This window comes from Grammomys surdaster, unplaced genomic scaffold (genome assembly GCF_004785775.1).
Source record: "Grammomys surdaster isolate TR1022 unplaced genomic scaffold, NIH_TR_1.0 126391, whole genome shotgun sequence".
In the NCBI taxonomy this organism is placed as follows: domain Eukaryota; kingdom Metazoa; phylum Chordata; class Mammalia; order Rodentia; family Muridae; genus Grammomys; species Grammomys surdaster.
The window spans coordinates 14,435,406-14,462,730 of record NW_021621185.1 but is presented as its reverse complement, the minus strand read 5'-3'; the positions used below and the strand labels follow the sequence as shown (position 1 = coordinate 14,462,730).

General features: G+C 42.0%; 1 protein-coding gene across 1 annotated transcript in view; it reads right to left on the bottom strand.

Annotated features, from left to right (window-relative positions):
- Nucleotides 1-27,325, bottom strand: part of Acot12 (acyl-CoA thioesterase 12) — a 42,355-nt gene that overhangs the window by 6,423 nt on the left and 8,607 nt on the right. Inside the window, exons 3-11 of the mRNA XM_028760188.1 lie at nt 21,532-21,592; nt 19,468-19,569; nt 16,649-16,784; nt 9,232-9,388; nt 8,539-8,658; nt 7,636-7,786; nt 7,012-7,067; nt 6,156-6,219; nt 5,185-5,268 (exon numbers count right to left, since the gene is read on the bottom strand). Coding sequence (XP_028616021.1) covers nt 5,185-5,268; nt 6,156-6,219; nt 7,012-7,067; nt 7,636-7,786; nt 8,539-8,658; nt 9,232-9,388; nt 16,649-16,784; nt 19,468-19,569; nt 21,532-21,592 — 931 coding nt within the window. The remainder of the gene's footprint in view (nt 1-5,184; nt 5,269-6,155; nt 6,220-7,011; nt 7,068-7,635; nt 7,787-8,538; nt 8,659-9,231; nt 9,389-16,648; nt 16,785-19,467; nt 19,570-21,531; nt 21,593-27,325) is intronic.

The window sequence follows — 27,325 nt, the reverse complement described above, 5'->3', positions numbered from 1 at the left end:
TCCTGCCTCCACACACTAAAAACAGAGAATGACATCAGGACACCACACAGGCCCGTGTCCCCTTTACCCTAAGACTGGATTGCAGTGCTTTCCCAGGGTATCAGGCATGTCTTCAAGTGGGCTAAAGGGACCCAGGAAACAAACCAATGATCTCTAGGACAAGCTTAGTTTCTCAAAAGGACACATAGAACATACTTCTTTAGCACAAAGAATTATTTGCTTTCTGAATCCTGAGGCCAATTTCTAGTATGTAGTATCTGTTAGATAAACAGTAGCCACTTGACATACACTAAAACACTAATGTCATTTCTGTGGCTCTGAGTTTCCTCCTCTTCCTCCTCTTCCTCCTCCTCCTCCTCCCCCTCCTCCCCTTCCTCTTCTTCCTCCTCCCCTTCCCCTTCCTCCTCCTCCTCTTCTTCTTCCTCCTCCTCCCCTTCTTCTTCCTCCTCCTCCCCTTCTTCTTCCTCCTTCTCCCCCTTCTCTTCCCCTTTCTCCCCCTCCTCTTCCTCCTTCTCCCCCTTCTCTTCCTCCTCCTCCCCTCCTCTTCCTCCTCTTCTTCCCCCTCCTCCTCCTCCTCTTCTTCCCCCTCCTCTTACTCTCCCTTTTCCTCCTCTTCCTCCCCCCTCCTCCACTTCCTCCCCCTCCTTTTCCTCCCCTCTTCTTCCTCCTCCTCCTCTCCTCCTCTTCCTTCTCCTTCTCCTCCCTCTCCTCTTCCTCCTCCTTCCCTTCCTCCTCTTCCTCCCCTACCTCCTTCTCCTCTTCCTCCCCCTCCTCCTCTTCCTCCCCTTCCTCCTCCTCCTCTTCCTCCCCTACCTTCCCCTCCTCTTCCTCCCCCTCCTTTACTTCCTCCCCCTCCTTATCCTCCCCCTCCTCCCCTTCATCAGAGCTGTGTGCTCCACTAACAGCACATTTTTATTCTGCTCATTTCCTCCATTTCTTTCACGGTGATTTGAAGTTAGTGTCGAAAATTTCTATCGTATAATCATTACCATGGCAACAAGGCTGTGAAAAGACAAACAAACACGAGGTTAGGACTCCAACCACAGGAATCAGGCAGATGGAAAGAAATTAAGCTGTGAAGAGCTGACCTCTATTGAATCATAAATCTGTATCTAAACACAATATCATCCTTGCTACTAGAATGAAGAAACGAGAAATCACAACTACAGTAGCTTAGGCAGCAAACAAGTAACCACCCACTTCTGTAAACATTCCTTCCAGGCCTTGTGTATCTTTAGTTCCAGCCTGAAAAGAAAGGCCTAGCCCAGCCTGTGAGCACTTGCTGAATACAAACAAACCCAGGTGGGACTCTTCCTGGCTGCTATCAGCACAGAACCTAAAGGAGACATATTGGTGTAAATCCAGAGAGGCGCTTAGTGGCCAGGTGTCTCCAGGCCTGGATCTCTGTGCACAGCCAAGCTAGTGGAACTGGTCACATGCTTGCCTTGGGACTGCTTGCTTTGATGAATCAGAGTGTGTGGAGAGATTGTGCTATGGGCTGAACAATTGCTTAGAGTTGGATTATGGCACCCTCCTGCCTGCACTTCTACGGTAGAGTCCTAACCTCTTGTATTTTCTAATATGGTTTTATATGGTACAGGGTCTTTGCCAATGTAATTTGCTAAACTGAGGTCGTATTGCAGTATGGTAGGCCCACTATGACTGATGTCTTTCTATAGAAGGGAAGCTGGACCTGCACACAGGGAGGAAGCCATGTGGAAATGAAGGCAGTGATGCATCTGTGAGCCAAGGAACCAGCACAGCTCTAGAAGCCAGGTGAGAGGTGAGGAACCAGTCTCCTCAGAAGCAACTAGGGTGCCTCCATCTTGATCTTGGACTACCGGCTTTCACAAGGGAGCTCCTGTAGATTCCTGTTGTTTCAGTAACCCAGTGACCAGTCCTCCATTGTGACCACCTTAGGACATTGAACCAGAAATTTTCCAGCAAGTTGCTAAACAGCTTGCAGACATATTTTATCCTTGAGCCAAAAGGAGTAGCGGCCATGTAATCCTACCTTTATAGATGGAGCTCACTGACTTACCCAGTGCCAAGATTCCATACTGGATGAATGAATGACACCTATTCTTTCCATGAGAAAGTAAAGAAGGTAGAAGGAAGTCCTTCTCATTATCCTGCTACCTGAACCAATGCCACAGATGCAAAGGAGAAAAAGAAAGGCAGTGGTTCACTTTGGCTCTCTTTAAATCTGCCGAAGAAAAGCCACTATGGTGGTTTGAAGGAGAGGCTTCATGTAAGACTCTGGATAATTGTTCTCCAGTTGGTGGCTGTTTGGGAAGGATTAGGAAGTATGGTCTTGTTGGAGAAGGGATGTCACTGGGGTGGACTTCAGGTTTTAACAGCCTCTGTCATTTCCAGTGTGTTCTTTCTGCCTCCTGCTTGAGGCTGAGATGTGAACTCTCTTTTGTGCCTGCCACTCCACACGTCTTTGCTCTGCCGTTCTGGACTCTAACTCTATAGAACATAAGCCCATAAGACATTTTCTTCTGGAAGTTGTCTTGATCATAGTGTCTTATCACAGCAGCAGACAGTAACCAATCCAGACAGCTTTACGGAAAGATACTTCAAGAACAGCTACTCAAGAAGATTGCTTCCCTTTGCTCATAGGAGTGGAGGTAGACTCCTTTCATAGCCAACTCCAGTGTTTGGGGTTTATTCTCTGAAATGAAGTGTAAGTAGCTCCAGACTCACTGATATGAGCTGCCCAGAGCAGACCCTCTTTCATCATAGCAATGCTGTGCTCCAATCTCTGGATGTGAGTCGGTATTACAATGAAGAGGAAATAGTTAAACTTTTCCAACTGTTCCAGTTGTTCTGTTGTTGTGGAGATTACATTGTAGACAAGAAAAGGGAACTACTTTTTATAGAGACCTAGTTCATGGAGGCAGCAGGGGATTACCATCGGTAGTAAGGGGTTGGAGATGGTCGGGTGGTGTTCTAGGCCTGATCTGTCTCTTCCATCATAGTCTTTGACATAGATCCCCGATGCTGCTCTGCTTCCTACGCCAGGCTGTTTGGGGGGGGGGGGGTGTCATCCATGTATTTCTTGTTCTTGCCTTATTTTTCAGTTTGTTCTCAGAGTTCAGATATTCCGTGCCTGCTGGCCAGGCCCCCCATGGTAATTTCTCACCTGGAGGACTCAACCCAAGCTACACACTGCCTAGAAAGCCATCTTCACCTTCATTCATGACACTTCCTCCAAGAGAAGCACACACCTCCAAGCTCCTTTGTTGTTGCTGTGTTTCTGTCTTCCAGGACCTTAACTTGACCAAGTTAGAGCTGGCCTCTGTGTGCTAAACACTACGGTATCCCGGTGGCTTGTGAACGGCCTCCTGTTATTCTTCTGCAATTTCATGTGCATGTATGCTGCTTCTAGTCTTGTCTTTTGCTTCTTACATTACTTCTAGTTATTTCCTTATATATACACAATTACATATGCATTAAATCCTATAGTACTGTCTGATTTTATTACAAATATCAGACTTCAAATCCAATTACATTGAAAATAAGAATATTTTTAAAAGTGTCTGTAGTATTCACTGGTGATCCAGGTTCTTTGGAGGAAAATGTAAGAAGACCTTGGATTCAAAGCAAGCTACATTGTAAGAGAGCTGGGGTGGGGGTGGTAAAACCTGTTGGTTTGCCAAGAAACTAACAAAAAAGCAAGAAACTGATTTCATATCAAGAAAACAAAATAAGGTATTTAGGCACCTTTTATGAGCAATAGTGACAAACCAATACTTAATTATTAAACCCGTTCCTACATTCCTGAGCCCCGTAGATATGGAACCTATCTGAATCTAAAGGGCCTAAGGAAGACCCTGGAAAGATCCAATGATGAGAACAAGGAAATAACCAAAACAACAAAGAGAAAACACTCAGAAGAAGTCAAGGTCAGAACTAAAAATGACAAAAGGTAGCCTTAGAATTTACTTATATTCCAAGGTGAGAGGCCTGTCTGACTCATCCACATTGAAATACTGAGGCACGGCTGAAGTCATGATGGGACAGCAGGTGCAAACTTGGACTGTCCCAGGACAGTTGGGACACCTGGTCATCCTGTTTTTTAAGGATGCTGTTTCACTGGTGTTTCAGCAGTATATAGCAAATGTTTCCCCAAAGCTGGTAATCCCGATGATCTTCCAAGTGTCAGGCACTACCATGGTCTGGGAATACAGTGGTTGAGCAAAATGTCCCCTAGAACTTAGAGTCTAGTACATGTCGGCACTGGCTTGCAAGAATCTCCTAATATCCTAAATTTAAGGCCCAAATTATACACCCTTATTTCAATTTGATAAAAAGCAAAAATTATAGAAGTTGCTAAGAGAGAGATACAAAGAATCAAGACAAGGAAGGCTTCCTTCTTACAAGTCTTATTTATTATCTTTTTGGGAAAAAGATCATTAAAAACCTAAATTTCAATGTAACATTTAAGTATCAACTCACATTGATTGTGGAAGAAACATCACAAGACAGAAAAGAACTCAAAGATAAATTAGTCTGAAAAAGGTCAGGATGAAATGAGCTACTGAAGTTCGTGGAGTCGGGAGAGTATGTGTCCTAGCTCACTGTGATAGTTTATATATGCTTGGCCCAGGGGTGACACCATTAGGAGGTGTGGCCTTGTTGGAGTAGGTGTGTCACTGTAGATATGGGCTTTAAAACCCTCATCCTAGCTGCCTGGGAGCCAGTCTTCTCCTGTTTGCCTTTGGCATAAAACGTAGAACTCTCAGCTCCTCCTTCACCATGCCTGCCTGGACACTGCCATGCTCCCACCTTGATGATAATGGACTGAATCTCTGAACCTGTAGGCCAGGCCCAATTAAATGTCCTTTATAAGAGTTGCCTTGGTCATTGTGTCTGTTCACACCAACAAAACCCTAACTGCAACACTCACCAAGATCCTCAGGTTGGATAGATGGAGGTGCGGAGGAGAGAGTGAGAGGCAAGAGATGTGATGTGAGAACCCAGGCCTACCAGGACGCAGGAGTGTGTGGGGCAGGTGTGGAGTGCTGTAAGCCATCCAGCAGCAAGCTCATGGGTAGAAGGAGGCCCACTTTCAGAAACTGTTGCCCTTTGAGCAAAGCAGCGGGGAGCCCTGAAGCGTGGACACCATGCCAACTTTAATTTGCTGTGACAGGAGCAGCACAAACCCTGGGCACTTACCTTCTCCAAGGTGGTTGTAATCTCCCAACCGCTTTTGGATGCCAGATTTTTGAGAGCTTCTACATTGGTGTTACTTAAGGATCCCTAGAATACACACACAAAGGTAAAGCTATGTGTTCAATATATACATGTGGGATCAAGCGTTTTTCGCTTCAGTAATGGCCAGTGTTGGAGGAGGTATATATTTAGCCAAAGTGAAAATATTGAGCATAAGATAAACTATTTACTGCTAATATCTAACTTCTATGTCAAAGTGCAGACAGGGTAACTATGCAGTCATCAAGTGCGTATGTGACCGTATCCTGAGCCAAAACAAACAGACGCCACTCAGTGTGACGTATAGTAATGTGTGTGGTAAGTAAACGTGGACCCCACATTAGATTTTATTGTCAAAACTGTTTAAGTGACTAATCCTTTTTTAATATTTATTTTCATTTTAGGTATATGGCTACTTTGCCTGTATGCCTGTCTAGGCAGCCTGTGTACAGGGCTTTGGAGGCCAGAAAAGGGCATCAGTTCTCCTGAAGCCAGAGGCACAAATGGTTGTGCGCCTCTTCGTGAGTCTGGGAATTAAACCCGGGGCCTCTGGACTAGCCTCCAGGCCGTTTAACCACTGAGCATCTCCCTAGCCCCCACTAATCCTTCTTGCTCTGTGAAAGTTCAAATGCATAAGCATGTCACTCACTGCAAACCAAGGCCAGACACTAGGTTGAAACATCGCATACCAGCTTGTGGCGTACTGTCCTGGGGTCAGCATTTGGGAGCTGTTCACAGAGTTCAAACCTAGTAGTAGAATAACTAGTAGCTGATGACCTGTTTGGCATCATTTAGAAATGGAGGGTTATCCAGTTCACCTTGTCATCTAACCCATGCAGGTATAACCTCGATCTGTTCAACAAGTAGGTTTCTGCTTTTGTGATGGTGGGATATTCACACGAAGCATTCTACATCCCAGACCATAAAACCGTTACCTTTTTGCTTATATCCCATTGTGGGCTGAGTGGAACTCCTTTCTTGTGGGAAATAACATATTTCCTGAAAAATTAAAATATTAAGTAACAATTTTCTCCTTATGCTTAACACATGACCCATGATAATTTCTTGATTTGAAATCGACCATTTAAAAACATTCTCTTTGGTGATAGGATCAGAAAGAACCATTTCCAGGCTGGGCCATTTTAAACTTTAGGAAACATTAGGCCCTTCCTTTCTGATTATGTGGGCAAAAGGACCCCAGGCAGTGGCTCTTTGTTACATGACTTGACAGATAAGAAAAACCTGTGAAATCTCATATTTTTGTGGCAGAAATTTCCCTGCCCAATCTATTTTAAATATTAGAACATTAGGCCTATGACTGGACAGGAAAAAGGGAGGCGGAGCTAAGCATGGGGGAGAGAAGGATGCAGGAGGAGAAAGGAAAGAGGAAAATGGAAGTGGATGTGAACCCATGTGGCTTTAGTATCCCCTGGTAGTTATGCATATCAAAAGGTTAGGATAATTGGGATAACGTGTCTAAATTGTGTGGGTATCTTGTGTATTGAGATTTTATTGATTTATAAATCTGACTGGTTAACTATAAGCATTAAGAGTTTTGATTTACTGGGTTACTGGGCATTGTGACATCTGTGAGGATGGCGGTTATTGTATGGGGCCAGGCCTAGAGCCGTTGAGGCAGAGGCAACAGCCATGCCAACTTCTTGGGACTCAGGCCAGTGCCACTAAGACCGACAGCTGGTGTTGAACTTAGTGCGGGAACATGGTGGCATAGCCAGGAGCCAGACAACTGTCTTTTTTAATACCTCCCGCTACATATTTTATATCCTTTACCTGCCTAGGCGAATTCTCCTTCGTGCGATAGCTCCCTGGTAACGTCGAAAATCATCCTTTAAAAAAAAACAGTACAATCAATCAATTTCTAACATTTTGGCACTGTGACCCTTAAGTTTCCTTCCACTAGACTATCTGTGTCTCTGTGACAATTCCTGGTGATGTCTGAACTGCTAGGGGACTTTGACAGCTCCTTTTATTTCCTTTTCAAAGTGAAGAGTATTTTAATTTCTGCTACTAAAGTCACTTAGATTTCACTCTGGGGTTCTTAGCGGAGGTGAATGTTAGCGCTAAGTCGATTCCTGGATGAGAAGACGGGTTTCCCATGGATGTGCTGTAGCATCTGAACAGGATGCTCCCACCCCACAACAGTGGACGCAGAGAGGGGACACAGAAAGCCATATGGCACACAGCAGCTGTAGAGAGACGTGCCTGGCCCTTTCACTGTTACACCCCATCACCAGAGAGATGTGGAGAGAAAAGAAAAGGGAAGGGCCCCCTGGACTTAGGCATAGAAGAAAGCAAACCTCTTTTGAAAGCTGTGGAGATGCTTGGCAGTGGGAAGCTGCATGCAACTCTGTGCCCACGGGTCTGATCACTGAAGCTTATGCGGTGACAACTGACCTTTGAAATGGGTTGGATTCTGGGAAAGGTGATGAGTTCCTCCTGGTCATCAACAGCGTTGTAAATGAGAAAAGCACTGTTGATGTGGCGGCCTCGGCCCTCGGCCCACTCCTGACAGTCAAAGGCCTCAACACGCACTCCGACTTCCACACTGCAACGGGGATGCAGGGCGGTGGGCAGGGAGGACTGGGGCGTGGCTGGCCTCCCTTTTCACCAAGCAACAGAGCCCTGGTGCTTCTCTGCCTGCAAGTCTGTACAACTGCTAAAACGTACTAGGATGGTACTGTAGGTTTGCCTGAATGAGTTCCCATTTTCCTTTCCCACTGGAACGTTATGGGTACACACATCCATTGACATATGTACTTAATGGGGAAGATGAATGCTTTCTTCCTTAAAAACCATAGTTCTATGGCTTAAAAGAATGGAGAGCTGACTTTTGGCAGAAAACAGAGCTACCCCCACCCTTTATTTTACATCAAAAAAAAAAAAGGAAAAGAAAAGAAAAAGGAAAATGAAAAATACTATGTGAGACCTTTACACTAAGTACTGCAAATAATAAAAATAGGTAGGAGGTAGCCTGGATTCACTGTTGTAAGCAGCAGGCCCATTATGGATGCTAACAGGAAGAGCTAATAAGTGTGTTAGGATGGCAGATACCAGCTGGAACCATCCTGGGCCAGCTGGATGTCCCAGCACCCTACGGGACAAAACAACTGGTTACAATTTCCTGAGTGTGAAGAGAGTACAGCAGAACCAAAGACTAACGTGTGTGTCCGCAGACTGAGTGAAGTTTAAACGTAACTCGAAGGTGTTGTGCTGTAGCTCCTATACTGCCCTCCACAGCTGAAACGAGAACACAGCTTGTGCATGACTCTGAAAGTGTGAACACAGAGCGCACTTTACCTGTTCTGAAAGGTGTTGTTGACTATGGCATTGAAGACAAGGCGGTCTCCAACTGTGGAAGGTCCCCGGAATTTAAACATATCCACAGACTTCAGAAAGGGATGCCCATAACACAGGCGGCTAAGGGAACAAGGGGAGGAGAAAGGAGGCAATGACCATTGACAGTATTCTCATAAACACCTGATTTGTGGAATGGCTTCCCTAGACAAGCAAGTAACCTGTTTCCTAAGTAAACAACTCCTCTTATGTGGAGAAGATCTGCACACAACCTTTGGTGTTTAGCACAACACACTGGGTATTTCATGAAGATGGTTCCTTGGCATGGTTCTTGTGCTCAGTGGAAATCCCTCCCAAAGAAAATTAATACTTTTTGTTGCCATTGAGTGTCACATTCATCCTCACACCTCCTGATGAAAGTCCTAGGACACTGTGATTTGTGGACTGGGGTAGGGCACAATGACAACTGGCAGCCAATACTGATCACACTTGCTCCTCAGCTTCCCTGGTCAATGAATTTATCCACAGATCAAAACCCCACATTTTCCTTCATGGAAAAAAATTGCCTGGGTTGGTACACAAAGCAAGAAAGGCTACGAAATATACATTTCATAGGTTTTGTGCATTTTAAAAGGAAATCCACTTCAAACCACTTCTCCTGTGCCCCAAGTCCCACGCCAGGGACAGTTCTGAAACCTTGCAGAAATGGTAGCAACTGTCTCCATCCATGCCATGATCTGACCGCCAAATGTGTTTCCATGATGGTTTGCGTGGGGTGGGAGGACAAGCTCGATGCTCTGGACGGAGGTGCCCACGGTGGTGGCCGTTCCTTCTTCTTCATTACAAATGGGATCTGTGAGGTGACCACAGAGAGAGTGGAGTCAGCCACGGGACCTTGTCTGGAATTCTGCTTCCCTGCAGCAAACACAACTCTGAAACTTTCAGAAAAATGACATTATCCTTAAAGCCTTACATCAAGAACATGAGTGGGTTCTGCAGAGTGGCCTATCTCTGAAAAGCATCTACTTCCGATGTTCTAGATTGAGCTAACTGACCAGGAGGGCCCTTTAAGAAATAGGTCTAGCAAACTCACCAGAATTTTGATGAAAGCAATGGTTCCATTTAAATTGGAGCCTTCTGTAGTGGAGAAGGACATGGGAGGGCACAGAAAGGTAGACATTTTGATGATGGCATGTCATTTTGTTGCAAACAATAATAATAATAATAATAATAATTAATAATAATATTTTTGTTGTTGAATGCCTATGCACAAACTCAAGTTGCATGCTTTAAATATGAACCATCTATCATGTGTCAATTAAACTTCAGTGAAGTCACTAAAATAAAGAAGTCTGAAATCTGAGGGGCCACCACAGAATGCTGCTGTGGGGAGGAGAAAGATCTCTTCACCCCAGGGGCCATGCCAGTTTAGCAGGCTCAGCGGGCAGTGCATTCATATAAACCCAGCTGCTATGAACAGGAAACGAGGCGTTCCAGGAGAAGTTTCTTCTAGTTGATCAGATCTTGGCTCTAGGCTCCTTTAGTGCCTCTTCATAAGGGGATTTTTAGATCATAACTAACTGATGATCTATTTCTTTTATGTTTCCCTTCCTTCTATTGATCTTTGCTGTCCACATTGGCCTTTTATCAGTTACTGTGAAGAACACTATCTTTGAAGTCAGGGCATTTCCACATGCCCCTTTTGTCAGTTGCACCCCACCCCTACCTCTTCCTAAGTCTTCTCCCACTTAACTTTTATTCCATCCTGGATCACATCAGTGATCTCGGAGGCACCTTTTTTCTACACAGACATGTGGTCACTAGGGCTGGGAGACAGCTCATTCAGTGAAGCATCTGCTGCACAAACTTGAGAACCTGAGTTAGATCACCTAGAACCCACATATCAAAGCCAGGTGCTGTGGTGTGACCTTATAAACCCAGGATCAGGGAGGAGGAGAGAGGAAAGTCCCTGGGGCTTGCCATTCAGCTAGTCTAGATGACTCTGGAACTGGTGAGTTTCTGGTTCAGTAAGAGACTTGTCTCAAATAAACTAACATGGAAGTTATTGAGAAAATACTACAATTGACCTGCTTCCACACACACGAGCACACATTTTCATGAACACTTGCACACACATATGTACACACACAAATAAAACTATATGTATATGTATTTGTCCATGCACATTTGTGGGGTGTGAGTGTGTGTGTGTGTGTGTGTGTGTGTGTGTACAATGACTAGCCAGGCTAATTTTGCAATACTAACACTAACAAAGATTTGTTGGATGACTAAGAGAACTTGACTTTGCTGAGTCACTACACATTGTGGTCCCTACTCTTAGCAGACTACTTCAAGAAAATACTATGACCGTACTCCATCACACAAGAAACACCTGCTGCTTATGCTAGGTCTCATTCCTCCCCTCTTGCTTAAACAGTCTTATCAACATGCCAGTTCTCCAATTTAGTGGGTGTGAAATAGTATATCATGTTGGTTATAATTTGCATTTCATTGAATACTAATGAGGTCCAACATCTTTTCATATGCACATTAAATATCTTTGCTATCTCTGGATTAAATATCTATATAATTTGCTTCTATCCCACCTCTAGAAGTTCAATTAATGAGTGTTAGATTCTCAACACACACTCACAGACAAACAGACACACATGCCATTTATATATCATAAATATATATATATGGTGTAGGAGGGTTTCTCTATTTTGAGATGGAGTCTTAGCTATGTAGCCTAGGATGTTCTCAAACTCCTTACATTGCTTTATTCTATGTCTTGCCTGTTTCACAGCCTCAAACTTGCAGTATTTCTCCTGCCTCAGCCTTCCAAATGGTGGGGTTACAGGCATGATCCACCATGACCAGTTACACATATATGTTGATAGACAGTCTCTCTGATTCTTTGTCAAGCTTTCTAGATCATCTCTTTGTTCTTGAATTGCACGTTTGATTCTCTCTCCTTTCTCATCTAAGTAAGTATGTAATGCCGCTGTGCATTGGCACCAAGGCCTCACGGCTGATAGGTAAGCACTCCAGCACAGGTTGCATTCCAAGTCCTCTTGCTCATTAAGTTACAGTGCCCCTGTTCCATCATCTTAGTATATGAATGGTCTTAATAGACCCCCTTCATACTTTGTGATTCTGGTGTCACTTCTAGATCTTTGGGTCTTACTGATTTCAGTCCCTTGTGATATTTTTATTTGTTTGGTTGGTTGGTTTGTTTTGTTTTTCGAGACAGGGTTTCTCTGTGTAGCCCTGGCTGTCCTGGAACTCACTCTGTAGACCAGGCTAGCCTCGAACTCTCGAACTCAGAAATCCACCTGCCTCTGCCTCCCAAGTGCTGGGAATAAAGGCGTGTGCCACCACCGCCCAGCCCATGATATTTTTTTAAAAGCCCTATTGCCTAGAAATTATCTGAGGAAACCGCTGAAGCTGGATTAAGGTCTCTTCTCCACAGTGGATTTTTATATCCTGTCGCTGATTGCAGCGAGGCTGGAATACGGTCCATGTTACACTAAAGTTCACATGATCCACTTCTACACAGGCAGCTCGTGGATTTCCAGCACCAAGTCTGCAAGAAGAGAATCTTGGGACTGGGTTCCAAAGGGAATGATTCCTCCAAGAGTACTGCTAAAACAGAAAGGCACCCACCAGGGGTCTCTGAAGGGGCGGGGACTGTACGTGGACTCGTGCAGGGTCCTTAGGGAATTACAGCCTCCTATCATTTCCGGGTTTACCCTTCCACCTAAGACAAGTACCTGGGTCTTCCTACAGTCTGTGGCTTTGGGTACCTGCAGGTCCCAGAGCTAATGCCAGGGTTAGGACAACCTCTCTCTGCTTCTTCTGTGTTCTCAAGCCTCTGTTAACGGCACTGCTTTCCCTTCCTTTATGTCTGCTGAGACGGACTTCCAAACAAACTGTAGATTTTCCCCAGATATCAAGTCTACTACATTGCTATACACAAAAGTGGTTTGTTTTTGGGGTGTTTTTTTTAAAAAGACACGCAAAATCTTAACCTCTTCTAACTTATTTTCAGCTTTCTAAGTATTCTTCTGAACTGGACCTTGTTATGTTGTACAGGCTGGCTCGAAACTCCTGAGTTCAAGCCATCTTTCAACAACAGCCTTGAGAGTATCTGGGATTCAGGTGCGTGTCACCGTTCCCTGCTCTCTGATTGCAAAATTGATTTTATTAGATGAGATTCTAAAAACAGGTTGAGTTAGTGCTGATTGAGATATTTTCAGTTTAATACTCCTTGTCCAAATGACATCTTTTTATCCAGAAGAAAACATTAACTATTTACTTAAAAATGCCTATAAATTATATTATAAAGTAATAAAACTCCAAGTGCCTAACTAGTTAACTGTTGCATTATCAGAGCATGTACATGGTTATATATTGCAGGTCGGAGGAAGACTTACTCTGTATCTGTATGATTTCTCATGCTTTGTAAATTTCTTACCCTGCACATGCACTACTAATTTTTAAATGATTATAAAATAATTACAAAATAAAAAATTAATAGGGGTCTTAAAAATCTGAGAAATGTTGTTTAAAAAATATAGAATTAAGCAGTTTCTTCTTTTCTAAAGAGTAATAAAAAAAAAGTCACCTATTTCCTGTGAAGACATGTAACACATACTGGGGAATCACTTTGGCCAGGTAAAACACATATGGGTATTAGCTATGCCATGTATACAGAAATACATGGAGGATATGTGTCTTTTGTGTGGAAGTGTGTCTTCTTGTAGATATATGCCAACCAATAGGGATAAACCAGAACTTCCTCAGGTCCAGAGAACAACTCAGGTTCACAGACCTGACTAGAGCTAAGTCTGGATAAACATGCCTTATTCTGCAAGCCAAGTGATCGAGTTCAGTGGCTGCCCATTGAATGTCTTTAATCATTCATTTCATCATCTTGCTTGGTCAATGTCACATTTGGTCGGTATTTTTTGGATCAGGAACTTTGACCTGGATTCAGGGCACTTTAGCTTAGCTCCTGTGTTTTCCTTCTGCACATGCCGAGGGATCAACCAGGACAATGCTCTGAGGGTCTGATTTTGTACCAAGAAATTGCAGTTAAAATAGCTCAAGCCTGACTCCCAATGATCCAGGGGCACAACAACATATCTTCTTTTTACAGGACCGAATCTCATCTTTCCACTTTCCTTATGAGAATATAGAGTCTGAAAATCCACCTTGACTAATATTCTAACAGTGTTCATTTCTTTCCTTCACACCTCAAAGGGTGAGGAGTGCTTAATCAATCTGATGTTATGACATTATAGATTCCATAGTTCAACAAGGACGATCTGTCTACCTTCTTTTAGAATATATTTTCTAATTTAAAACAGCCTCTCTGAGACCTAAGGCTGGAAGTAGACAGACTACCTGCCCTATGACATCAGCAATGTCAGAGCCCATTGGTTCTTCTTTAACAAAAATTGCTTTTAAGGGCTGTGGTATCATTAGTGACATGAGAGTTAGTAATATTTCCAAAGTGAAAATCAAGTTGATAGGACAGAGTTAGGTTAAATGTGGTTTCATTGAGAAGAATATAGGGTAATCTATGTTCAGATAGGTTAAGTTAAATCAATGAGAAGCACTTGAAAAATAATCTCTAATTCTAAACTGAAGCAAGGACTAAATTGCCAGGAGCCAAACCCATGAAATTACCTGCTGTTCTGGAAAATCTAGTCAGTTAAAGTACAAGGTTAAGAAAGGACATTCACAGGTCTCAGGTCCCAGGAACTTAAAGAACGTCTGGTATTTATTTCCTGGGAGCCAGTTACAATAGTGGGATGGTCTTGGGCAATGAGGGCATGATAGTGGGATAGCCTTAAGCAACAATCCTTGTCTAAACTTCCCATTTTGCTGTGTCTTTACAACCTGCTGCCTAAAATTAAAGTTAGAGAGCTTGATCAAAACCCTTGACTTGCTCCCATTCTTTGTGTCTCTTGTCCCTTCATTCTTTCGCCCCCTTCCCTAGGGTCTCATTGAATCCCCCACAGGCCATGAGACTTTTACCTAACTCAACTTCCTTCTTGTAGCTCCTCCCTCAGGCTCTCCCACCCCTTCGGCAGTCTTCCACTGGGCCACAGAATCTGGACCCTGCACTTCTTCAATCACTGTCTACATTATTTTGAAATGAGTCATGTGCCTGCAAGTAAGGTATGCATTTTTCAAGTACAAAGGTCTTGCATCATTTTTGCTTTCTTATGGGCAAGCATGTTCCTAGCAGGTGGTAGGCACGTAATACAGCTGTCCTAGGTGGAAATAAGCAGTCATTGTGTTCTTTGTTTATTGATGTTGAGTGTGAAGGAGCCAGACATCCACAGGACAGTCCATGAGCTCATCCACGTTCAGCTCCTCCAGAAAGCACAGGATCACCTGGCCAGCCCCTTGCTCAGCCCAGGGTTGCCTTTTCCCTCATGAGAACTCTTGCTCTAGAGTTCTCAAGCCAAAGGCCTGGAAAATTATCCTTGAGACATTGATGTGATAACTGGAGAGAGTGAAGAAAATTCTTGTAAGATTCTGAATAAGTACACACAGACTTTAGAACTTTCCTCTAAAATTACCAAAGAATCTTATGACTCTTTTGTGACTTTATTTCTACATTTCCCTTAAAAACTCGGGTGGTATAACTGCCCAATAACAGAAGGATTTTTAAAAAGCAATGACTGTATGACAAGGAAGACGGGTAAAGGCAGGGTAACTGCACAGACTCACTGAGAGCCCTGGTAAGTACCCGAATTTTCCTGAGGCAGAAGCAAGGGACCTTGTCATCTCATTTGCCTTCCTGGAGTTTTCATGGTGAGAAGACAAGGTGCACTTGGGTTGATTGCCTGTTTTGGCTTTGTTTTTCATTAATGGTTGTCTGGTCTGCCTTAGGGATATTCTCATGGTTCAGATATTTTAGTCCTTAGGAAAAATGCATTTAAAACACATCTTGGAACTGAGACTATCTTTGTAAAGAAAGAGACTCTTCTTATTATCTTCTTTGATGATAAAGTCTCTACCTCCAAAAGCATAACTGATAGTGACTCTCACTCTGTATGAAGTCAGCAAAGCACACCAGCATTTAGGAATTGTGAAGAGTAACAACTTGAACACTCTTTTCCTTAAAGCCAACTTCTACTTCAACAATTACCATATCAACCATCCCTACCAGCCTGGAATCACAATGAAGTTTACTGTCCTGGAAAGCAATGCCTATTGACCCTGAAGGCCATGAAGACAGAACTAGATCCATCCTCTCTCCTACCCAGTGGGTTCCTGTGTAGTTGTCCCATGAGCCTGGCAATGCCTCCTGGTCAGCATGAGGCCTCCAGACTTCTGACACCTTCTCTTCTACCTTCTCTTCTCTGTCCTCATTCTCCTCCCATTCTATCCTGGCCTATTGCCATCCTTTGCCTTTTCTGTGCCCTCCTTCAGTGTCAGAGGAGTTGGAACTTCTGTGAGACTCTCTAGTCCCCAGGAATAGCTTGCCCCATCTCATGTCTTGCTCTGTTTTCTCTTGGGATTTTAAAGATGGAGTCAAATAAAAGAGAAAGTCAGCAGAGTTATAAGGGAGCTATGACATCAAGGAGCCTAGGAAACCACTGCCAGACAGCTAAGAATGTGTTTCTCATAAAACTCAGCATCAGTGTAGAAAGCACTAGGAAGTATTAATAAGCTCTTTCCCCTCCATTCTTATCAAAGGGCATCTTCAGCAGGTTTCTTCTGCTTAGAGTTCCCTTCTCTGTTGAGAAGCATATGGCTTATAAAGGTCCTGAATGAGAAAGTGCATAGTGACCTGTGAAGTTTCGTATCAATGTGCCATGGTTGCCACCCCCTCATTCTACAATGCTAATTGTTAATAACCACCAAGACCTCATCTCTTGTTTATCACTGTCTCCTCTAGAGAAATACCATCCCAGAGGCCTAGGTCATCATGTGTACTCTGAATTGCCAGTCCTTTTCTTCTCTATATCCTGGGTATGTCAGAAAAAACTGATTAAGCATCATCCAAGTTGCATTGTGAAAATATGTGCTCTAGGAAAGCCCCCTTCCTGCACCACAGCCATAGAAAGTTTCAGTGTGTAGACCCACTCACCGCTGAGCCTGCTGCTCTCCTTCATAATGTTGCTGAAGGTGTTCTCATGCTGTAATCGGACTTTCCTTCTCTCCGAAGCCAGACTGTGCTCGATCTGCTCTTGCTCCGTTTGAAGCAGAACAGGCTTTAAGTGAACCTAGAAAAAGAAAGTTTATCTTTAGTTTTGTCATTCACTGCCTCCTTAAATTATGGATGCCCAATATGAATTTTACAAAAGCAGATGCCATACCATATGTTTTTGACTCAAGTAAATGGAGTGCTTATCGGTGATTCCATGAAACATTCTGGTAAAAACCTTTCTTCAAGTGTTTTCAATTAAAAGGCCAAAATGGGCTTTGTTCTTTCTCATTTGAAAACTGCACTTGTCTATTTTTCTCTTTTTATAATTTTTCAGTGGAATTACAGAATATAAAATTCTATAAAATATAAAATCAACAAATGAGGTGTGAAATTATAACGTCACTGAATTTTTATAATCTTTCCTATCTTTTGCAAAATTAAGACATCAAGGGAAGATAATAAAGGCATTCTAGAAAAAACTATCTTGTACCAAGAGATATTTCAAATATGGAAATTTCATCAAAACAGTGTCTAATAGGCAAACAAAGAATCAATATGTTATCATAACACTTCAGCTGCCCTCCAGAAACCCCAGATACAACAAAGTCCAAGCTCCAGCTCCACCAGAGATGCTCATGTGCTGACTCTATGTGGAAAGATCTTGGCAGCTCCAGGATACCTCCAGTCTGAACTTGACCCTTCACCCAGATAAGGGTGAAAAATCTAGTGACTCTTAATGTGCTGTTTAAAGTCCAAAGCTCCCTGTGTTGCCTATCTTGGTTGTTGGCATGTGTAGATTGACAGTGACTCTGTCTGAGTCACCTATTGATTGACAGTGACTGCTTGAGTTGCCTATCTCAGTTGTCAGGAGTGTGTACAATAACAGTAGCTCTGCATTGTCACAGTTTGGTCGCATGTGCAGCAATACATATTAGGTGGCCTGGGAGACCTAGGCTCCCTGCAATGAAGACCTTTGCATCCATCATGATGAGTTCTTGTCCACAAAGCACATTATGTGTGCCTGAAAATGAGCTCGAGAGCAAGTGTTGCCTGGAAGTTGAAGCCCTTTGAAGGTGGCTGGGCCATCCTTTTCCTGCTGTCTCGTTTCCTTCCATACAATTCAGTCTTGTGAGTCCTTTGTATTACTTGGCCTGTTTAACTGTTGAACCAAATCTTGTTAATCATTGCCAGTTTTATCCTGAAATGAACTCACTTTGGACAGAAATCCTGCAATTTCTTGTGGTGCAGGCCAAACCACAGCCTTTCACACCTCTCTACATGATCTGCTACTAAATGAGAAAGTACCAACTTGAAAGTCAGTTGATCTGGGAAAGGTGCTTTACAGTTTATGTTGACTGAAGTAGCCAGTTACAGTAGCAGCATACGGGAGATAGATGGCTTCCAAGAGCCACTCTTGGAAGCCAGTTCTTATCTCTGTAGAGAAGGGACCGAGATGTCCCAGCATGTGCCTATTTCTAAATTGTTCCTAAATCCAAAATGAGACATTTGGGGTTGAAAGGAAAAAGACAGCTTTTACCAGTGGATAAAGCAGTGGATGGTGATGTATCCTCCCTCCCATCATTTGATATCAAGTAGGGAACTCTGTACCGAGTCCCATAACACCCTCATTCTGAAAAGCTTAAAGATTTTGAGATTCAAGAAGAAACTAGAGGTTGGCAAGACCTCTCTTACTTCTGAGATTTTCATAAACATAGGGTCTCTGTGATGCTTTGTTCAAGACTTAATAGGTCTAATTTATGGGCCAGAAAGGTGCACTTTTTAGATAATAGATGCACTTTTCAGTTTGGAAAGCAGTGTCCTTGGACAATGGGAATTTGCCAGCAGCACATTTAATATGAGGCATATAGTATAGAGAGTACTCCAGGGGACAGAATTCTGTGGGGTCACCTGCCAGCCAGGGACAGCAGTGCCAGCCAGGAACAGCAGCACAGGTTTGGGGCAGCTGCAGAGCATTGCTGGCCAAAGTGGAAGCCTGGCTTTGTCCCAGCCACATTGGCATAGGAGGTACTCTGAGGAAGAGCCCAGGCACAAGGGAGACGTGAGCAGTAGACCTTGTCATTGGGAAGTGATTAGGAGAAGCCACTTTGGCTACTCTTTGATGATTCTTGAATGAAATACATAATAATTTGAATTATTACATTTTTCAAATGTGTTTCAAATGTCCCCTAAATAGAAGCAATAAAAAGAAACGTGACATCGTAAATTGTGATAGATCTGGGCTCTGGCTGGCTGGAAGCTGGGCATTGTAAGAGGACATAATATTTCTTCCGAGAGTGTTTTCAGCCCCGATATCCTAAAGTTTACTTTTAAACTTCACTGACTCAGCAAGTTTGATACTTTCCTGAAAAATCTACAAAAAATGACTGGACCATGACTTTCAACTCCTTGCCTGATTTTTCCTGCTTAAAAAAAAAAGTTCAACTTAATTTTAAACTCCAAACCCCAAAAAAGAACTAACCCAGTAAGCGATATTTTTGAGAAGTTGACATGACTTCCAGATTTAAAACACTGTTTTTCCTCTTTCCTAAATTTGGTCCTTTTTTTTTTCTTTAAGGTATTCCTCTCAAAAGATGTTCTTGTTCAGTTCTATGATGTCAACACAGAATAATACCAATAACTATCAGTGAGTAACAAATCTTGAGCGAGTGAGTCTTGCAGTAAGAAAAAAGTAAATGTGAAGCAGTTGTTCCTCTGTCCTGGCTTACAAAAAAGGTGTCTGTTCACATAAAAAAATGTACCTTTTCTTTGCCAACTGGTTTAGCTACAAACGTAGAGAAAGCCACGCAGAGGAGTTTCTGGACGCCAGTGAACTTGTCCTGGACTATGACCTTGATACTGATCTGCAGGGAAGGAAAACAAACCATCAGTCATCCCGATAATAGATTCAACTGCATCACACATGTCTCCAAGCTTGCCTTTCAGTTTTTAAATAACATAAGCATTTTAATTTATCTTTGTGACACTACTATCTCAGTGACAATCTATATACTATGACAAATGAAACTCTTCCGACTTTAGGAATACACACAATTACCATGAAAAATATGTGGAATCTAGCTATTTAGAGTATGTTATATAAATCTATTACCCAGAGGAAATACTTATTAACTTTTAAGTCAATTTCCTTCCAGATACACATAGGTTATACTACATATACACAATGTAATAGTACACACACACACACACAGACATACACACATACATGTAATATTGCTCATGTGTTTTTAACGTGTATATGAGATGTACATCAATGTTTACAGACATTATAAATGTATCATGTTGCATTTGAAGTTCTACATCCTAATTCTTAATAAAAGTTTGTCTTGCCGCAATAACCATTTTAAAATCATATTACTGGTGAATGTCTTCTCAAGAACAAGACAGCCTGCCAGAGAGAGGAACTGCCACTGTTTTTAAACCTTTAGTCATTAGTTTTTAATACACCATGATAACGGGCACAGAATTGCCGTGTTAGCTTCAGCTTGGTTTCCTCGGTTTATCGTCTTCTGGGGCAGTCATCAAGTGACTGAAGCATTTTGTGAGGATGCTGCAGTGGTGTCTCTCCCTCTGTGTGAAGAGCCCTGAAGCTGGCTCTGCAGATTTGCAGTCCACAGAAAAGAAGTCTCAGATTTGGTATAATAAACACTCTCCTCATATCTCAGCCAGAGAAGCGACACTATCTTCTGAGAATAATGGGCAAGCTGGGTATCTCAGTTTAGCACTGAGTAATGAATGATAAAGTGCATGTATTTCTTCATCCTCTCCAGGAACACCATGTACAAAAAGAATCAATAACCGATGACTCACTTTAAGTCACTTAATTTAAAACAGAGATTAGTATATGCATGGCAAATCTTACATTAACTGGATAATAATGAACCAAATATAAACCAATTATTCCTCACTTCTATAAATAATCCTCACCCACATAGATTTTCATGTTAGGGAAACAGATAAGAGAGAATAAAATAAAATAAAATATCAAACAAGAAAAGCCTAGCTACAACTCTGGAGCGGTAAAGTTCAGACACTATCAGCTACCAGGACAGTGACCTGAGGTACGTGTGATGGACAAGTGTCCAGAGACAGGGCACGGGGAATTCACTGTGTTAGGGAGGTGTAGGTCAGACTGGAGTTACACTCCATGACAAGAAGAAGAAAACTAGGTAAGAAGGAACAGAACATAATATTGCCTTCTCACACTGAAGGTAATTCCCAGATGCCTGTACCAGAAGGGAAACCCAATTCTGCTGAGTTGAAAAAGTAGAAATCAAACAGGTCAAGGGATCTGAAATTTGCTGGGCAGAGCACCAGAAAAGAGATCTCTCTTTTCAGCTCTCCCGCACTGCTAGGAATCTTGTGAGTTCTCTCTAGGCAGACCTCACCAAACATTAGACATTCATAGAGCCCACAGAAGACTTCGAGGCTGTTTATTGACTAGTTTTCACTGTAAGGGAAGGAGGTGTGTAAGGGGATGGAGACAGAGTTTGGGTAATAATATTTCAAGAATAAGAAATAGAATCTGTAGTTTTCAAAACACAACAAGAATGCCCTTCCATCCTGCATGTTAACTTTGTGTGTATCTTACAGTAGCTGCTGTCACACTGAGCTCGAGTGTCATGGCTGAGGGGGGAACATCAGCTCCTCAGAATTCGATTGTGCATCTGACTACAGATTTAAGGGCTTTCTGAAACTCAGGATCATTTTGAGATGGCAGCTTTGCTTTGAGCATTGAGCAGTTCTCTGAAAGCAATGACGACATGGGCCCTAACAGGCAGATGTAAGGAACAGGTGCCACTCACCTCCATGCTTGTGCTGAATGCCCTAGTCACTTTTGCTCTGATGGTAATAATTTGTCCAATTCTGTTTTCAAAAAGAAAGAAAGGTCTCAGTGATCCTAGCACATCTCATTTTAGAGTTAGAGATTTAGTCGACACATTCGGCATAAAGCAATTCTACCCTTACCTGCTGATAATACGCATGTATCAAAACTTCAGGTTAAAGCTAATAGCAAAGGTAGGCCTTCAGGACAGATGTCTACCATTCAAATCATGCTTATAAGATTAACAGTCTCCCTCTATTTAATCTGAAAAGAGCTCTTGCAAGGACAGTGTACAAGGTGACTCTACTCACAATAGATACTTTTTGTGAGCAGCTGTTGTTCCCCATAGAAAATTCAGACAAGCACAAGATGGGCCTATACCACTGATGTTTACTTTAAAACCTTAATTAATAAACAAACAGACCAGCAAACATACAGAAACAAACCAGGCCATTGGTCAGCCTTCTAGTAGACATGGGCCCTCAGAGCTTCTCCTCAGCCCACTGCCATTGTAACTCTGAAACATTGAGGTCAAGTCTTTTGGTCACTGATCCCTTCATCTTAGCGGAAGTTAAAAGCTGCCCATGTGAGCTCCTTTGACAGCCTCACCCCACCTGACTCCATCTGAGCCACTTTGTCACAAGTCCTTCCGTTCTCTTCTGTTTCTGTGCTCTACCTAACCCCATCGCCTTGCCTCCTTCCAGCCTGTAATGTCATCTCTTACCTCTCTCAGCCTTCAACCTCTCTGCTCTCCTGATTTTTTTTTTCAGTCAATGAAAATATTTTAAGATTTCTTTCTCCTTCTGAAATCTTTTCCTTCCATCCTAGTTTATCTGCGTACTCGACTTTCCTAGAAGACTCGCTGGTTTTTCTCATTTACACTGCTCACTGAGTTTTGACTAATGGTGGTGCTGAACCAAAGTGTAACGAATGAGTCAGGGCTGCTGAGTTTGATGGCGGAAGGTTTTCTCTGAGGCTCAGGTTCAGAAACACACCAAGTCCAAAGGCCTAGAAAAGACCAACTGAAAATTCATTGGCAACAGAAACCTTTGTCATTAAATAAAGAGCTGTCCTCAGTGTGGCCACACCAGTGACAAAAATGAATGCTTTATAATGCTGTGCATTCAGCAGGCAGCGTGCCAAGTGCTCTGAATCATAGCCATAACCCTGTGTGGTCAGCATGATGAGTCCCATTTCGTTCTCGACAGGAACTGGGCTTACATGGTGATGGAGTCAGCAACTGGCTGGGCCACAGTTCAAACCCCTCTCTTATCTGAGATTAAAGCCCTGGAAACATGGTCTCACTTGGGCTCCTAGAAAGGACAGCAATTATTTCTACTGTAATCACAGCACGGAGACTGGTTTAGCTATATTAAGGACAGTCTATGAGGTAAATCGGTTGGTTTTCCTGGAAGAGTGACCATATCTACTCAGTGCCCTTGTGTAAATATGGGGCCCTATATACTTTATCTCTCATAGTCTATAACAATCCAGGCAGAAAAGCTAGAAGAAACAAATTTAGATATGCACATAGATATATATCCTCAAACAAGAAATTCTTGTGTTGGAAATCTGAACAAATCAGTATTGCAGTATTCCTTTCTTAATGTTTAGATGAATTTAAGTAATTTAGAAAAGGATAAAGGTCATGCAAAACCCTTCACAGACGGGACTTAGATAACAAATGAAATGGCCTATGTATTCGCATTTTGACTAAGTAGTTCTGTTTTTAGGCATCTATTCCCAAAATGCACTAGCAAAAATATAAACATGCAATATATAAATCCATATTGAAGTATTATCTTTAATTGCAAAGCAGTTCAGCACTTGTTGATGAGGACCAATTGAATAGGAATCTGTACAACGAATACCAAAGTACCTGTTAAACAGCTGTTGAACAGCTGTGTGCACTGCTCTAGGGTGGCTTTATGGGCTGACTCTTGTGTGGAAAAGGTAGAGAAAGTGACATAATATATTGGAATTTTTTGCTAAAAAATATGAATAAACACTCACTTATATTTTAATATAAAGGGGCAATTATCAGATATATATATATATATATATATATATATATATATATAAGAGTGTGTGTGTGTGTGTGTGTGTGTGTGTGTGTGTGTGTAATTATCAGACTTAAGAGAGAAGAAGAAACCTTAGAAGCAATGAGATAGAAACTAAACTTACCAGAGTGAAATGTTATTTTCCACATTTGAGCCTACTGCTTGTAAATGTTTTAAGTGAGAAACCAGATACAACAAAACTGCAATGCAGTGTTAAAACACAGAAAACAACTGAACTTGGTAGTTTAGCTATCTGGGAAAGAGTTCCCTTGAGTAGCTTCCAGTGCAGTGGTTGTGGCTATGTAATGTTTTTAAAAGGAACCTTGGTATTTGTGAGCATTTACTGAATGATTTACAAATCATGACTAGAATTAGCTTCGGAATAATTCACATGTGGGAAAGGCACAGGAGGTCTTGATACAAGCATATGTGAGGTGATTATTCTCACAGGTCAGAGGTAAGTTCTTGGAATGACATACAGCTCTTTCTTATTTTATTGTCTGACTTGAATTTTTCTTCCATACAAGCTGCTAAAGCAACTGTTATGGCTAAAGAAGCCCCATTCTAGGTCAGACCTCCATCTTGGTACCCACTAGCCATTTGTCTCCGATTCCATTCCCTGGCAGATAAGTTCCCAGTAACCTGGACTCCCCACCCAAAACTGTAGAGTCCTGGCTTTCTACTTGTTATGATATGACTGATTTTTTTTTACCTCTGTTAAGTTGCTTATGCAAATACCCAAAGATTGTTTTGAGTTGCCCTAAACACCTAACTTGGCAGAACAGTTTTTACTTGCTTGCATAGATATTGAAGTTCTTCATGTGGTTTTTCCTTTTAAAAGTCCTTCCCCATACCTCTTCACGACAATCTCAAATTTGAATCAGAGACTGTTCATTTTGCTAGCAGATGATCGATAGATCATTCTAATTATAATTGGATTGAGTTTACAGTCTTTTCCCAGGGGTCACAAGCTCCACAGCATTTAGAGGCCCCAGCAAGATCTCTAGGAGACTCCAGGCTCAGTGTTAGGGCTCCAAATTTGCAAATCAAAAGTAAGAATTGCCAGCTAATGTGCTTCTGAAGCTTGGACTTATCCGTGAGGTGTTCTGCTCTGTTTTAGAGTCCAGATGTTTGGAGAGAAAAAGACAAGATCGTAGGAGATCATAGACCTGGTCTATGGGGCAGAGGGGATGTCCTACTGTCCTTCAGGTCTCGGTGTATGAGTGAATGTGGCCATATGTCTGAGTAGCTCTGTTTTTTTTTTCCTGGTTGTGTTGTACTGTCTTTTCTGTTGCTCTTTATTGTCTGTTGGATTTGTGTTTTCAAGGTTTGTTGCAGAGATGGGAATTGAGCTGAGCATGACCAAATTGCCTCTGAACTGCATGCTGCTACCTTTTTAGCATTGTTGAGAGGCACACTGCTCCTGGCTGTCTCTATGTTAGCTCCCCATGGAGCTCCATCTCGCTTGCTTCCCCTCTGCCCCTCTCATTGGCTCACTGAAGCCTGCTGTTTAAGCCCACAGGTACATCAGGCCCTTCTCGATGACCCTGTTTGCAATTCTTTCTCCCCTCACGCTGCTTTTGAAGAATGTCTTCCTTTGTCCTGCTTGCATCTGCCAACTGGCTCCTGTCTCTTACCATGGAACTCTGGCTGGTGCACCCCTGCTAACCACCAGCACTACTAGGATAGGGGGAGTAATGCAGGCACCCCTGGTGTGTAACCCTGGGAGGCACCATAAGGTCCCTGTTCTGCACCCACTGTTCCTAGCCTGCAGTTAGAATTTCTTTTCTCCAAGTCTTTGTATTCTCCTTGCTCTGGTCTCTCCCACTGATCACTGGATTCAGTTTTTCAGGGGTTGGGTGCCTATTGGGTATGGTTAATATTAAAATATTGTTTTATGTGTTCTGCTTTATTAGAAAGCTGGCTCTGAAGTTGGAGCATGGCCTCCTTCTTCCAACCAAGGCATGGTGGTTTAAAATTTTCCTCCAAAAATCCAAAATTTGGATTTTTTCCTCCAAAAATCTCTGTTCTAGGTCAGAAGGCCATCTGACTCTAGGACAGAGAAAAAAAACAAAACAGAAAAAATACAAACTTTCTGTACCTTAAGATTTGTAAACTTATTGAATACAGTTAAAAATCTGTAAAACAAAAGTCTATAAAGAAAACCAACCTGATGCCAATGTTTTCTGAGTTCCTATAGGTGTCTGGATTTTATAATTTTCTGTTTAATGGCCTCTAGATTACAGATACTTAAATTATTCTGCAATTTAACAATATGATAAAATAAGGAATACTTATTAAGATTTTCAGGTTATCTGCCTCTATATGCAGACACATACAAACTGGTTTTAAAATAAAATAAAATCTTCTAAAACTTCTCAGAAATAACTCTAGATATGTTTGCTTAAAATAATCAAATCTGGACCTGTTAACGTTAATATTTCTTCAACACAAGGAGATAATCAAGGTTATTGGAACTTCAACATAAGAACCCAGTCACTCTTTCTAGCTGGTTGTGTGCAATTAGGTCCTAACTGTGTGAAGTCTCAAGGTTTTCTGGAGAAACTAGGGCATAAAGGCTAGAAAGAGAGAATAAGGATGGGCCATCTATGCAGCAATGGGAAGTTGTTAGAGAGCCTGGGTAAAGGCTCCAGATACTGTCTAACATCCACTTAGGAAAAATTGTCTTACAACAAATGGTAAATGTATTTATTACTCTCATGTCTCTTGTTATTTCAAATTTTTTAAAAAAGGGTTTACATAACAACTAGCTAAATGTTAATTGCAAATATCTCTAGACCATCCACCACGGAGTGTCCAGGAAGGGACCGATGGCTCCAGCTGCATATGCATCAGAGGATGGCCTTGCCTGGCAGCAATGGGAGGGGAGGGTTGATGCCCCAGCGTAGGGGATGCTAAAGCAGTGGGGTGGGAGAGAGTGGGCGGGTGGGGGAGAACCCTTAGAGAGGCAAAGGGGAGTGAGGAAAGGGAGGTTGTGGGATGGGGAGGGGGGGTTGTGGAAGGGTAACCGTGAAGTGGAATATCATTTGAAATGTAAACAAATGGAATGATTAATAAAAATAAAATTAAATTAAATTTAAAAAGTGTCTCACTCTTTGGTGTCTCCCTTCTTGCTTGGTTCTTGATTACAAAAATTGTTCCTTCATCCTAAGAGAGTGTTAGATAATATCCAAGGATATTCAGAACTCTTGCTAAAATATAAACTTTCTTTCTCTCAGAATCTCTAAGACCATTGCAAGAGGATGTAGGCAGAGGAATTCTATAAAATTCCAACCCCCCTCAATAGATTAAAACTTGTAACAAATGGCTGATAATTAAAAATCTACTCATAGATAATTATAATTTGCTATTGCATGCTTTTATGTAACTTGAAATCAACTCTAATTATTTCTTTTTAGACTAAGGAGACAACAACAGGTCCCTAAGATATTTTGGATCAGAATAGACTTTTATATGGTGATTTTTGCCCTGAAATTTTTAAATAAAAAACAACATATGTTTAATGTAAATATATATTTGATAAATGAAGCTTATAAATGTCTAAGGTTTACTCAGATTAGCAATAATTAAATTGAAGATTTTTGTCTAGCCTCTCTGTCTTTAATAACTTTGTTAAGCTTTAACTGTTTATATAAACTAAGTCATACAAAAAATTATAATATTCTTTAATGGTATACTGTAAAAGAATCAAAA